The 14,481-nt window shown below is 43.5% G+C and overlaps 1 protein-coding gene across 3 annotated transcripts in view; it reads left to right on the top strand.

The window, feature by feature from the left end:
- Positions 1-14,481, top strand: part of LHFPL3 (LHFPL tetraspan subfamily member 3) — a 248,625-nt gene that overhangs the window by 202,378 nt on the left and 31,766 nt on the right. The window contains exon 3 of one of the 3 annotated variants that reach the window (XM_061467401.1): positions 11,840-11,867. The exons of 1 other annotated variant lie outside the window; for it this stretch is intronic. In XM_061467401.1, coding sequence (XP_061323385.1) covers positions 11,840-11,856 — 17 coding nt within the window. In that variant the 3' untranslated portion in view covers positions 11,857-11,867. Of the gene's footprint in view, positions 1-11,839; positions 11,888-14,481 lie in introns of all 3 variants that reach the window. One more of the 3 variants, XM_061467400.1, reaches the window with a different exon arrangement.

Consider the following 14,481-nt stretch of genomic DNA (forward strand, 5'->3'; position numbering starts at 1 on the left):
GAGGCTGCCATCGGGCTGTGCCGCAGGGGCTCCTTCCGCACCCCACTGCTTCCTGCACTTGCTGGCTGCCAGCCCTCACCTCTTGATGATAAAGCAAATTTTAGGATTCCCTTTGTTTAAAGCAGTTGTTAAGGCTGCAGCGGTAACCGGCTTTCTTCAAAGAAATAGGTGAAGTCTAGACCTAAGGCATTCCCGCTGAGCTGGATGCAAGTTTTGGGTTCCTTTGAAATCTGCCTCTTTCATTGCAGAATTTCAGACTAATAGTTCTTTCTTCTTCAGCCTTTCCTGCTGGGATAAGGACTTTTCTCCATTCACATGTGTCAGTGATGCGGCTGCTGTGGGGCTGCAAGGAAGAAAGTGGTGCAGGAGGGTGGCAGGGGCTAACCTGTTTAAAAGGAGTTTTGGCAAACCCAGTTTGAACTGTCTTGAATGTCCAACGACATTAATTCCTGTGCTGAGAAGCTTAATGCACCCAATATCATCAGCTTCTTCCGATAAAGCTGGTCCCAGCATCCAGCAGAAAGGAATGACAAGGCGCAGCTCTTCCATCCTGTGAGAGCATCCCCCCAGCCCTGGGGTGGCCCCTGGCCTGTGTGTGTTGAAGCACAATCCTGCAACCCCACCGACAGCATTTCTCCTGGGTCGCTGTGGCTCTGTGCTGTCCTGACTGGTTACGTGCCCAGCAGTGCTGGGGTGACCTTTGCTGCCCTGCTCTATGGAAGCTGTTCCACTTTTTTATAAATATCTCAAAGTTCCCTGCATGGGGGAACTGAAACTAGAGCTTCTTCCCTCTGATGAGAGGAGTAAGAACAGCTGCTTTGAGTCAGCCCCTTTGGTCTGCAACCACTGGCTGTTAAAAGAAGGATATTTTCCTTCTGCACACAGGAGGTGCTTGGGTTATAGTTTCTCTGAATGCTTTATGTTGCAATTTTGCCTTTGAAATACATACCTTTTAGAAGCCACTCTAAATTCTGATTATGTCTCTGTTTCTCCTGAGGAGATGAGAGAATGCACTACCTATGTCCAAATTACGGAGTTAGCTACCAAGGTGCCATACACATGCCAAGCAGGACAAATAGTGGGAAGAGGAGCATGGGAGCAGTTTGCAGCCATTGCTGTATATTTTACTCCTGGCACTGTTAGCAAATTAAATTGCTGCTTGCAAGGGCAGCGGGGAAGCCCCTGAGGAAATGCAGACACAAGGAGGGAGCAGGAGTAGCTCTGACACACGAGGTGGCTGGCAGCTCGTGACACTCAGCACTTGTTCCTGCCCATGCCAGGATGTGGTTTCAGGGGGTGCTGCCCATCGCAGGGTTGAATTTGGGTCACCACTTCTCTTTGAGCACTTTTAGTGATTGCCCACCATGTTTGCTAATAATTGCTCAATATGGGGGAATTTACAGGCTGCAAGTAGAGAAGGTGCTTGGCTGTGATTAGAGAGGTGGCTCACATGGTTTCTGGGTCCCTGGCCCTGTGCAGCAAGATGCCAGTGCTGAATAGTGCTGGCAGTTCCCAGCTCCTGATGAAGAGAACAGAAAAGCTGGTGGCCTCCAAAACACAAAGTGCTGGATGGATGTTCAAAGAACCTGCACTTGGATAGAGCAAGGAAGGTACTTGCCCTGTGCAGAAGTCCCTTCCATTGGCCATGCTAGCCAGAGGAGGACCACGACAGTAATGTCAGCTGGAAGACATTTGTTGTCATGGGGTGAAAACTCTCTTGAAGTTAATTACAATGGCCCTAATATTACAGCTACAAGTGGCATTTATCCAGTTTTCATCTAAATGAGTCTGGTCCTGCTTAATTGTGATTCCCATTTTGTACTAGTTTGAGATCCAAATCTGACTCTTTATCTAGTGTGCTGCATACTGATGGTTAGAAGAATAGCCTGATTTTGCAAGCGAAAGTTACACTGAGACACTTTCCTTGTATAATAATTTTGCTTTAGAAACTGATTACTCACGATTTCTATCAGATCTGAACTGCGGATATCTGGGGGAGTGTAGCACTGGGATATTTTAGATTGAAATCTCTCTGCTATCCGTTCTACTGCAGCTCTCTTCCAAAGTAGACTTTATGTTATAAATTACTTTATAGATTTGTAAAGCATGACATAGGAACATTATATACCCTTTAAATGCTTTAAAATTAATTTGTTCTTGAATGTGTCTATGTATGAATGAATTTGACATAAGCCTTTCAATTTTATGCTTCACTACAGAAAGTGTACGAAGTACAAACTGTAAATCAACCACCACGCTTACTGAAATGACTACTCAGCTGTGAAAAGAGTCTGCCTGATATTTAAAGGAGATTTAGATACAAAAATAATGTGTACAAGAGAGCTGACATACAGCCTTAAGGCTTTCTAACCTAAAATAGTGAGATGAGTGAAACAGCATCAGTGTAATTCTTCAGGCTAGGGCTGAGGAGATCACAGGGAGGCAGTTGAGATAATGATATTGTCTTGACCACCGTGTTGGTGGAGCTGAAGGAGTCACCAGCAGCCCTTCTGCATGTGCAGGTAGGGCTCACAGACATGGGCTGTCATGGAAAGTGCTGGTTTCAATGTGCATGACTAATTGACATTCAGAGGTAGTGAGCAGCATTTAGCAGCAACATTTTTAGTTCTCTTGTTAATTAAAACATAGCAATTCTAGATGAATTTGGGTCACTTCAGCAATAGTTTAACTGGATAAATAGTTTGGATCTTGGTAGTTGTTTCTCTTTTCCCTCCCAGGTCACTGGTGATGGTGCAGGACCTGTGGCTCTAGACCTCCATTCCCTGGGAGAGAGGAGCCATCCATTACACTGTCAGGAATTTTTGAGAAAGGTGTCTGAAGTCTTTTAATATGATTTAATTTGTTGTAAATGGCTTCAATGGCTATTGCCACCAAACTAAAAACCAGTGGTGCTGTGTCTCAACTAAAGGCTGTACCAGGCTGCAGTGTCAAACATACGGTCTTCCTCCTCTCGACTGCTGAGCATTTGTACAGTTGCAGTGAAAAGTAAAAAAGGACTGATGGAGAAAATCTTATTTCAGGTGACCTCTGGCTGGAGCTAGGGAACAGCACTGCTAAAAGAATGGCTTTGGCTCTTATCCCTGCATGTAGCAGAGTGTGGTTTTGACCTCAGTGAACAGCTTTTCCATTGAGTACCAGGTCAGGGAAGGAAAGCTGCTATATCTGACTGTTGTGCTTTGTGATGCCTGGCTTTTTATCCTCTGCTTTTATACCACGTACATCAAATTGTGGGGTTTGCTGATATGAAATTCAGTTTTTTAGGATTGCATTTCAGAAGGTTGACGGATTTTTTTTTACTTGTTCTGCTGCTGAACCAAATAAAAATCAATGATTGTTACAGCTGCCATAGTGAGAACCCTCTGCTCATGCTGCTGTGGCTGATGGTGGGAGTCTAGGGAGACCCGAAACAAAAGCAGTAATTTAAAAGGGAAAGAAACTAAAAGGGACCTCACCCAAGTGCCACAGAGATAATAAATATTGAGATCCCCTCTGACTTACTGGTTCAGCAAAGAGATCTTTGTCCTGAATGTCACAGGTAAGTTTAGTATCTAAGTATAAGATATACAACTTAGAAGCAAACCCAAACCTTTTGATGGGGGAAGTAACTTCAAGAACAGATCTTTTAAAAGTCATGAATTGACAATAGTAACATGAAGGCATGAAAACTGAAGATGTGATTAAACAGATAAAGTGCAAAGTTCATTGCTTCTCTAAGAAGACAATGTAAATGTTTCGCTCAGAAAAAAAGATGTAAAAAGTACATTTTTTCTTTTCAATAGGATGTTAAATGTTTTGATCCTATAATAACAGGCACAATGTGGTGCTTTTATTCCATAGTTTAAGGATGTTTAATAGATTAGGTAATGGAGGTTCCAGCACCCCTGTGTTGTGTGACTTAGATACCATCCCTAACATATTTTCCGCACTAAAGAGATACTTAAATGAAAGTAGCATTATGACTAATACCCAATTCCTACTAAAAAACCAACAATGCTTTTTATAAAGGCAATTAATATTATTACTACTAGTTATAGAATCACAGAACCATAGAAAAGTTAGGCTTGGAAAGGACCTTAAGATCATCTAGTTCCAACCCCCCTGCTATGGGCAGGGACACCTCACACTAAACCATCTCACCCAAGGCCTCATCCAACCTGGCCTTGAACACTGCCAGGGATGGAGCATTCACAACCTCCCTGGGCAACTCATTCCAGTGCCTCACCACCATTACAGTAAAGAACTTCCTCCTTATAGCTAACCTGAACTTCCCCTGTTTAATTTTGAACCCATTACCCCTTGTCCTGTCACTACAGCCCCTAATGAAGAGTGCCTCCCCAGCATCCCCCAGCATTCCTATAGGCCCCCTTCAGATACTGGAAGGCTGCTATGAGATCTCCACGCAGCCTTCTCTTCTCCAGGCTGAACAGCCCCAACTTTCTCAGCCTATCTTCATACAGAAGGTGCTCCAGTCCCCTGATCATCCTCATGGCCCTCCTCTGGACTTGTTCCAACAGTTCCATGTCCTTTTTATGTTGAGGACACCAGAACTGCACACAGTACTCCAGGTGAGGTCTCACAAGAGCAGAGTAGAGGGGTAGGATCAGCTCCTTCAACCTGCTGGTCACGCTCCTTTTGATGCAGCCCAGGATACAGTTGGCTTTCTGGGCTGCAAGCGCACGCTGAAGCCAGCTCATGTTCATTTTCTCATCAACCAGCACCCCCAAGTCCTTCTCCGCAGGGCTGCTCTGAATCTCTTCTCTGCCCAACCTGTAGCTGTGCCTGGGATTGCTCTGACCCAGGTGTAGGACCTTGCACTTGTCATGGTGTCCTGGGTTCAGCAGTAGCAGTCATTTTTCTTCATCATGGTAGCTGGTGCAGACTTCCAGCCTGAGAACAGTGTTGGTGAAGCCGATGTTTTCAGTTGTTGCTAAGTGATGTTTACCCTGACCAAGGACTTTGTGAGACTCATGCTCTGCCAGGGAGGAGGGGAAGCTGTGAGGAAGCAGAGACGGGGCGCCTGACCCAGGCTAGCCAAGGAGGTATTCCATACCACAGCACGTCATGGCCAGGGTGGGGGTAACTGGGAGTTACCCAGAAGGACACGGGCTTCTGGGTCGGACTCGTTTCTTGGCCGGTGGTATTGTATTCCCTTCGTTATTTTCTCTTATCATTGTTGTAGTTGGTAGTAGCAGTGGTGATTTGTATTGTACATTGGTTGCTGGACTGTTCTTGTCTCAACCCATGGGAGTTGCACTCTTTCAGTCTTCCTCCCCGTTCCTCTGGGAGTGGGGAAGGGGAGAGCCCCGGGGGGGGGGAGCCTCAATTGCTCTCAGCCTGGCACCACTCACTGGGAATGATTGAACAAGCTGTCCGTCTAGGGTTTAAACCACGACACATGGTTAAACTTCATGAGGTTGCCATCAGCCCACCTCACAAGTGTGTCAAGGTCCCTCTGGATGGCATTCCTTCTCTCCAGGATATCAACCGAACCACACAGCTTGGTGTCATCGGCAAACTTGCTGAGGGCACACTCAATCCCACTGTCCATGTCAGCGACAAAGATATTGAACAAGACCGGTCCCAACACCGATCCCTGAGGGACATCACTCGTTACTGGTCTCCAGCCGGACATTGAGCCATTGACCACAACTCTTTGCGTGCAGCCATCCAGCCAGTTCTTTATCCACCGAGTGGTCCATCCATCAAATTGATGTCTCTTCAGTTTAGAGACAAGGATGTCGTGTGGGACAGTGTCAAAGGCTTTACACAAGTCCAGGTAGATGACATCAAGTGCTCTACCCCTGTCCATCAGTTCTGTAGCCCCATCATAGAAGGCCACGAAATTGGTCAGGCAGGATTTCCCCTTAGTGAAGCCATGCTGGCTGTCACCAAGCACCTTGCTGTTTTTCATGTGCCTTAGCATGCCTTCCAGGAGAATCTGCTCCAAGATCTTGCCAGGCAAGGTCCTAGTACATAACTAACATAACCACTACTATTAATAGCTGCTGGCTTTAAAAATGTTGTTGGGGTTTTGGGTGTTTCTATTCTTCAAGGTCAATAAGGAAACCTTTTCTCCAAATGTTTTCATTAAAAATATGACAGAACTATTAATATGTGGTACACTTCTCAGCTCTGCCTTGCTATTAACCTCCTCTCAAGGTGCGCCAGGATCCAGGCAGGTGCACTAGGCAGTCCTCTGATGCAGAAACCAAGTCAGTGCTCTCCCTGCTTCTCTTGTCCATCCCTTTTCCATCCAGAATGTGTGAAGGAGAAAAATGCCTTCTCCTCCTCCCTGCAGACTCCACAATGAAGGTAGGTCTGGCTCTAAAGTGCCGGTCTCTATCCAGCAAAGCTTTTAAGCATGTGATTAATCCATCCCCATTTAGACAAGTGCAGATGCAGCTACATTTTGCCGAGTGAGGCCTGGGAGCATACACCAGGTAAGGCACTTTAGTAAGTGCTTTGGTGAGAAAGGATGGGCAGCTGATAGGGGAACAGGGCAACAGTGAAGAGGAGAGAGGGAGGACAGCTCCAGTGGCATCAGGGCAGTGGAAGCGAGGAGGGCTGAGAGTCAGGCCATGACTCAGGAAAGCCCACTTCTATTTCAGTGCTCTTGTTGTCTTCCATGTCACCTTTTCTAAGTCACTTCACTGTGCCATTAGAGTTAATAACAGTGACCTTCTTGACAATATCCTGAGATTTACACACACGAAGAGCACATTGTGAAAGCCAAGCGTTAATGATGACATCTTTGGTGAAATTACCTGGCTTCAGTGGTAATTTCCATTATGTCTCTAGAAGTTGTTTAAAGTCCTTGATTCTCACCTTGGGGACACAGCTGGGATTTCACGAGTGTCTTCCACTGCTTCACACATTCACAGTCAGGATTTGCCCCATCAGCTCAGGGACATAAAGGAGACACAATGGCAAAATGCTCAGTTCATGGGCTCAGACTAACTCTCCAAACACTGTGGGCAGATATAAGGGCAGGCAAGAGAAAGTAAAGCACAGCCCTTGTGCTAGCAGTAAACTTTTCATGTCAAAATCATGGGATCCAGCATCACTGCCCACAGGTAAAATGTCAGCTTTCTGGCAGTGTTGTTTTCAAGAATGAAAACAACTGTATGGATGGGAAGGAGGGTGAGATTTCTGTTGCTGGGAATAAAAATAAGCCAATTAATGAAAGAACAGATAGGCTGAAGAGGACAGACTCATTTCAAGATTATTATCCTTAGATTGGATATAAGGAGGAAATTCTTTCCTGTTAGGGTGGTGAGGCACTGGAATGGGTTGCCCAGGGAGGTTGTGAATGCTCCATCCCTGGCAGCATTCAAGACCAGGTTGGACAAGGCCTTGGGTGATATAATTTAGTGTGAGGTGTCCCTACCCATGGCAGGGGGGTTGGAACTTGATTATCTTAAGGTCCTTTCCAACCCTACCTATTCTATGATTCTAAGAGGCACTCAGCACTGCCAGGGGCTGAACCCCAGCTCAGCAGAAGAGAGCAGGGCACAAATCCAGGTGTTCATGTTGTCCCAAATCACACCCTCAGAGTACTCCTTGATAGCCAGGCAGCCTGTCACTGAGACTGCTGCTTATCTTTGGTACATGAGCTGTTAATTCACTAGTATGTTTGAAGCACCTGACAAAAATGTCTCTGATGACATCAATTTGGAAGCCCTTCTTCTACAAAATGCTTCAAAGGCAAGTTTCTTTTTTAGTAGATGTACATGCCCAAAAAGTGCTAAAGACTGTATTGTTCAAGACAAATGTATGAATTGCTGTCATCTAAAATAAGCAGCTAGTGCAGTTTGATGTACAGCAGAAACTTTCTGGATGCTACAAAAATAGCCCCCTGTATTAATTTGAAAAGTCTAGCCCCTACAAAGGTGTACAAAACCTTAGCACTAGCAAATGCCTTCTGATAATGCTTTGCTGAGTCACTACATCACCAGCCCCTGACAGAAAGCCTTCATCTAAATATATAATATAGACTTCACTAATTGCTCTGATGTGTAAAATAGGGCATGTAAGGATGATACGGGTTAGAGGGTCTGGTCTGTGATGTTTAATTATAAGCTACGAAATCTCAGCATCATAAAGATTGTTTCCAACAGTGCTCTCACAAGGCTTCTTACATCTCACTGCAGGATGTCTGTGGCTGTAACTCATAAAGCACTTTGCTTTTCCCTCAGGAATAGGAGAATTTCATCTTAAGAAACAAATTAAGCAAATACTTTCTGTACTAAATATGCTTAACCTAAAGCTTTCTCCCTATTATTTCATAAATGCTTTGAGATTATAGAGGCTCAGCTAGCTTAGTAAAGATGAATTGCATGTGATCCAGGGAATACAGCCATTGCATTAGTTATTCTTCCTTTCCATTACATTAGGTTTTTTGTAAATAGTCTGCACGTTTAGTCAATGGAGACTAACTGAGAAGACAGGGCATGCTTTAGTGTTGTATCGAAATCTGTTCATTCCCATAAGCAAGAAGTCATCAATATTTCTAGATGAAAATTACTAGTTGCGATACACATAATGGAGAATTTTACTGCAACCAATAAAAAATCTAAAAGAATATTTTGTTACTGGGTAAAAACAGCAATATGCAGATTTACAGCTGTGTAACCAAGTGCATAATTCACCCATGTATAAAATACTTTGGAAGAAAGGATTTATAACAAATCTGATTACTTTTTCCTAAGTCCTAAATTCAAGGATCCAAAAAGACAAGAATCTCTTTAAACTACCTCTACACATCTAAATAAAAACAGTCAAGTCCTCACATCAGTTATTCCACTGTAAATATGTACTTTCTTCATTGACTTTAATAGATTTTTTCTAAATTCACAGTGGTAACAAAACAGTTACCACTGCCCCAGACAGCTGATTTATATGCCAAATAATATGGTGGAGTAAATGCCACTTGCAGCCAGATCTATCAGCTTTGCTGATACAATCACAGAGATTCAAACAGGATCAATCAAGTCAGCAGCATTCTCTCAGGCAATGTCTACATTAGCAGCAGGAATAGTGCTGTGGGGTGAAATAACTTGTCCTGGGGACCTGATGTCTGTTCCAGCAGCGCGGTGGAGGGAGGATGTTATTCCAGCCAAGTTCCTGCTTGGCCCTACAGGTGTCCATTATTAGCTGGAACAAGCACACTAAATGAGAAATTCATCTCAGAAACATTCTCCTGATCCCACTGAAACATGGATATGGGGACAGCCCCAGACTGCCCCAGGTCTGCCAATATTTCATGCACATTGTCACAGTCTATTGAAGAAAAGAGGCTGGGAATTGATCTTCCCAATTCACTACAAAGTGCTGTCATGCCCATGACAGATCTTGTTCAGGAGACAGCCACCAGCTATATACACTTAACCTGCTTAGAAAGTATATAGCAGGTTGTATGTTTTGGGGTATAGACAGATGCAGAAAGTAAGGCTTGGTGAAAGGTATGTAGCTTGATGAAAGATGCCAAGGAGGAACTCAGGAAGGACAAGAGAAAACATTGTTTGTTTTCCAGTTAAGGGCCAGAAGTTATTCCTGCTGTGGCTACATGATACTTACGTACATATGGAGGGGAAACAGTCCTTGACCTAACTAAAATGGTGGCAGAAAAGTTTCCTGTGGAGAGGAGATGTTGCCTGGGACAACCAGATTGCCCAGGAAGCTTGAGCAGTGAGGTTGGCTCTACTTATGCATGTTTTACATTGACTGGGTGATAATTAACCCTTCATCTCCATGGGAATGGTAAGCCTAAACCAAGGCTGTTGGGACTGGCAATAAGTGCTCAAGCTCCCCTGGGTCTTCTCCACAGCATCCCAGGGGTGGGACTACACATCCCATGTCCCTTGGTGGCTGCACGTCTGGTGTGTCCCATGGAGCAGGATAGGCAGGGACATCCTCTGGTGATCCTGGGGAAAGCTCATGTGTCTGGGGAAAGGCAGACAGGGAGCATAGGAGCCTTCATCAGTGTTTTAATAGGGTCTGGGTTTTCCTTGGATATTTCCCAAGTATATCCAACCGGTGTAATGCTGCTGAATTGTAATGGCTGTTGCCTAATCTGCATGAAACAGCATCAGTTCTATTTAACCAGGATATGCAGGCAGGAGGTAGAGGGGCATGCACGATTACATTACTACAAATTCTGATTTCTCTTACAATGCAGAAGGATCAAAATAAAACAGGAGAAAAGTTAAATGATGACAAAACCATTTGTTCAATAAGCTATTTTACCTCATTTTTTCCAGCAGTATAAATGAGACAGCTACTCAACCAGTGTGCATATCCCTCAGCACCTCTGTTTTTTCCATGTTTCATTGCTGAAATAATGGTAGAAGGAAAGCCAATGGAGGCATTGAAGTACCAGCATACAAACAGTCACAACTTCCAAGAATGATAGGAATCCAGCAAATTATTTAAACATATATATGTGTATACACACAGAGACATACAGAGACTTTTCTTACTGCCTACTGTGAATCTTTAGAAAAGTTAATATATTGATCATTTTCACCAAGGACGTGCCAATCATTTAATCAGCACATTTACATATTTCCAGGTACTGTGTCTAATTTCTCTTCTGTATTTTACAGTTCATCTGAATTAGACCCAGCTAGAAAATGCAACTCAGGTGTTATTATGGCTATTTGTGATTTCTATGTCAAATCTACTTTAAAGTTCTCCAATTTTTTTTTTTAAACATGTTTCAAGCAATAGTGGAACTGTTGGGCTATGTTCTTAGTTAAGAAATGGTTGCTTAAAGATAGTGTATCAAATGCTATCTATTTTGGCATCTCCTTTGAGGCTCCTTTCGAACAGCAGAAGTTTAGGCCAATTGATTACTCTGCCACTGCCTCAGGAAAGATTCTTGTTTCTTCCATTCTTGTTACAGAATTTTAGCTGTTCAGTAGTATAATATAAAGGTGTGCAAGTACACATTTTTTTCTTGATACAAATCCTTCACTTACAGGTGACTTTTAGTATCTGTCCTGATCAGACACAAAGGGTTTATACGCTTATCAAAGTACAGTGAATTCACAATCCTTTCAGATCCAAAGTATCTCTAGGTTCTCTTGGGCTTTCTCAGGGCATCAGGGGCACAAGATCTCACTGGAGCAGTCTTCTGTGGGTGCATAATTAAAAGCACAATGCATGGCTGCCCTTAAGATCTAAGCCATTAGGAGAGTTTGTGCATATAAGGATGGTACTTGTGATTTCAGAAGTATATTCAAAAGTGATGAGCAATCAGTAAGATGATCAGCAAGATTTAGATGCATTATTTTTTATTACTATAATTTCTCATTTAGAAGAAAGACTTCTGTAGATCTGTACATACTTGATAACTGATGTATCTTTATCTTTAACCTAATTTATTGTTCTCATTTATGGTTGATTGCTTTTTGATTTTCCATCTTCATTCCAATATTTTGGAAGTAGCTAGATTAACACAGTGATTAGAATTGCCCGCTGATCAGAAGATGTTACTGGGAGTTTTGATTCTGTCATGACAGGAAAAAAATGCAGTAAGACACAAAACTTCTTTGCTTTTGTGTTTGTTTGTTTATGTTCTGTCACTATCTATCCTATGTTAATCCTAGTTTTTTCATCTGCCTCCTTAGTAACCCATTGAATCAGTCACCTGGCTTTCAGAAAGTTCCCTTTCTAGATAAGCTGAGACAGAAGCCTGAACCATTCACACTCTCCACACTACCGCCAGTAATGAGATTGTTTACAAATTATACTACAATGTGCAAGATCTCATTTGATTATACCTTAACTATTCTGTTTTTCCCTCCCTACCTCACAGATGATGGAAATGCTTAAAACAAGTTAAGGTAGTATGACACAGACTAATGTAAGTGTGAGCATGGCATCCAGGGGACAAGCTGTGAAATGTTTGCGCGCTTCTGCCAAAATACGTTGTTGCATGGCTTTCTGCTGTTGTCTCGTGTTTCTGATGTTAGGCAGCATGTCCAGCAACATGTAAGCGTCTTGTTTGATATTTATATTCCCAGCTTTGGTTTCGTATAGTTTTAATAATGCGCCTTCTTCAGTAGCTTGTGGCAGCTGCTAGTGGCAAATCTGCAAGCTGTGTGTGTTATTCCTAAGTAATGTTCGGAAGTACCTGCAAGGATCAGGGCCCCATTGGATGTGGCTGTTTAGAAATCCATTGTAGAAATGTTGAAGTGTGCAGTTCAAATGGGTCAGAAACAGCACTGACACTTCTGTGCTTGCAAGTGGACAGCAGCAGCTTCCAGTTTGCCTTTTCTAGAAGTCAAGCCTAGTACTAGTGCAGCTGGCTGCTGTGTACAGCTCTGCTACCCACATCTGCTTTTGTAATGTGAATGCTTCATGATGACTCTGTTGTCAAACTCTTTAATTCATGTGACAGATGACATACTGGAATTAAAAATATTATGTTTTCACAGTACTCTGCTAAAAAAATACTACTGTGGGCAAAAACAATGTTCTCCTGTGTTTATATGCTTGTTCAGTCTTAGTGTATGTGATACTTATGAAAGTGAGACCAGCCACAGCATCTTGAAGCATACTTTCCAACACAGGTCTTCTGGTGCTGCCTGGTATTAGTTATTCCTTGCCTAGGTTTCAGTTCACTATATGCCACTCATGTTGGAAGTGCACTGTAGATTTTTGTCATGAGGATGGTCAAATATTGATGAGGTTGCCAGTGATGTAGTGTCATCTGCATCTTTGGAGATACTTAGAACTTGACTGGACATGACCCTGAGCAGCCTGCTCTGGTTGGACCTTCTTTGAGCAGGGAATTGGAATGCGTGACCTTCAGAAATCTCTTCCTACTTACGGTGTATGATTCTACAATTTCATGACTGTACGGGTGGGGAGTAGAATGAAGGCACCAGAATAACTTTCCCTATGCTGTAAACTATCATTCAGTGACGATTAGTGTTCTGGTCACTGCTTCACTTTTTATGAATAATAAAATAGAGATTACCAAATGTTGGTTACTACTCTCAGTAGACCCACTTCACCCACATGCAACTGAGCTGCAAAAATAGGTATTTGTTGTAAATTCTTACCATGCAGTAAAAATATCCCTTCACTCCATTACACCCACTGCTGTGTGAGAACAGGATGACTTCTGAAACATATCTACTTCTGAATTACTGGAGCTATGCCAGCTGACACTGACAGCTGTCTATGTGATGTTTTTATAGCTCTTCTCAAGTTTCCCATGTAAGATCCCTGCTTCTGTTCCAAAGACATTAATGATTAGACTGCCAGAGCTGAGAAAATCCACCTGGGAAGCAAGGTCACCTTCACTTCTCAGTTACAAAGGAAAACACCAGGCTATGGAGGATGTGGAAGTCCTAATTAACATCTATGGCAAACTCAAAGCAAGGGAAAAATAGAGCTGGGAAAATAAGTGTCTACAGAAGTAAGATTGTTTTTTTGAAGCCATTTCATAAGAAGCCTGGATGCTGTATTTTCAAACATGGTTAGTGCTGGGGAGGGGTTGCAGAAAAGAAAGCGAGTTAGTAACAGGTTTATGATTTCCCTGCCTCCTTCTCCTTGGTGAGCTCCTGCCAGCAGCCAGAGTCTCTAACACTTCACTGAAGCCCCAAGGCAGGAGCGCTGTAGATCTCTGTTCCCACCATGCTCCTTCTTCAGCTCGGCCCTTCGCTCCCCAGGAAAAGTGCTTCCTCGGGAAGCTGAAGCCATGACACACACACAGAGCCTTACAACCTCCCACCTCCTCCCCTTGCTGGCAGGACACTCACCTTCCCCCATCCTGTGCTGCAAAACAAAATGACAGCAACATCTACTCACACTTGTGTGTGGTAAATGGATGTCCCACACCATTTTTATAGGACCCAGCTCACAGATCTGGGGGCACTACTTGAGGCTCCTGAATTTGCCTTTGAGTCTGGCTGCTCTCTGCCACTGTGACAAGAAACAGCCCATCTTCCCAAAGCAACCAATTAAGAATTTTTGCTCCCATTCTCTTCCCCTAAACTGCTAATAGTCTGGAGTTCAGATCCCCTGAATTTGAGTAATTCCTCTGGTTGCCACCTCCCTCCTCCCAATTCTTTAACCCCTCTAGAGGATTGCTGCAACCAGCCATCTCCCAGACACCCGTATCTGGCAGAGAACTGCTGAGCCATGCAAAGTTTCAGACTATTCATTTGTTTCACACTGATCTCCTCAATCAGGTTTCTGTGGGTTCTGTGTCAGCCCAGTGCCACTGGAATAAACCCAGTTTCCCTACTGATTTCCCTTGCATGGCAGGGATGCCTTCAACTCAGTTCTCTTATTTTACAAGTGTGAGGGAGCAGTCCATAAATGATAGCGAGTATTTTTGGTTTTCGGTGCTCACATGTGGCTAGTAGCACCTGCAACCATGTTTTAAATTCTAGGAAGAAATATGCAACCCAGATGTGATGAACAAAAATCCCACAGCCTTTCCAG

The sequence above is a fragment of the Pezoporus flaviventris genome, unplaced genomic scaffold, assembly GCF_033815535.1.
Source record: "Pezoporus flaviventris isolate CSIRO_AGI_PZ_B2104156 unplaced genomic scaffold, CSIRO_AGI_Pfla_v1 ptg000045l, whole genome shotgun sequence".
NCBI lineage: Eukaryota > Metazoa > Chordata > Aves > Psittaciformes > Psittacidae > Pezoporus > Pezoporus flaviventris.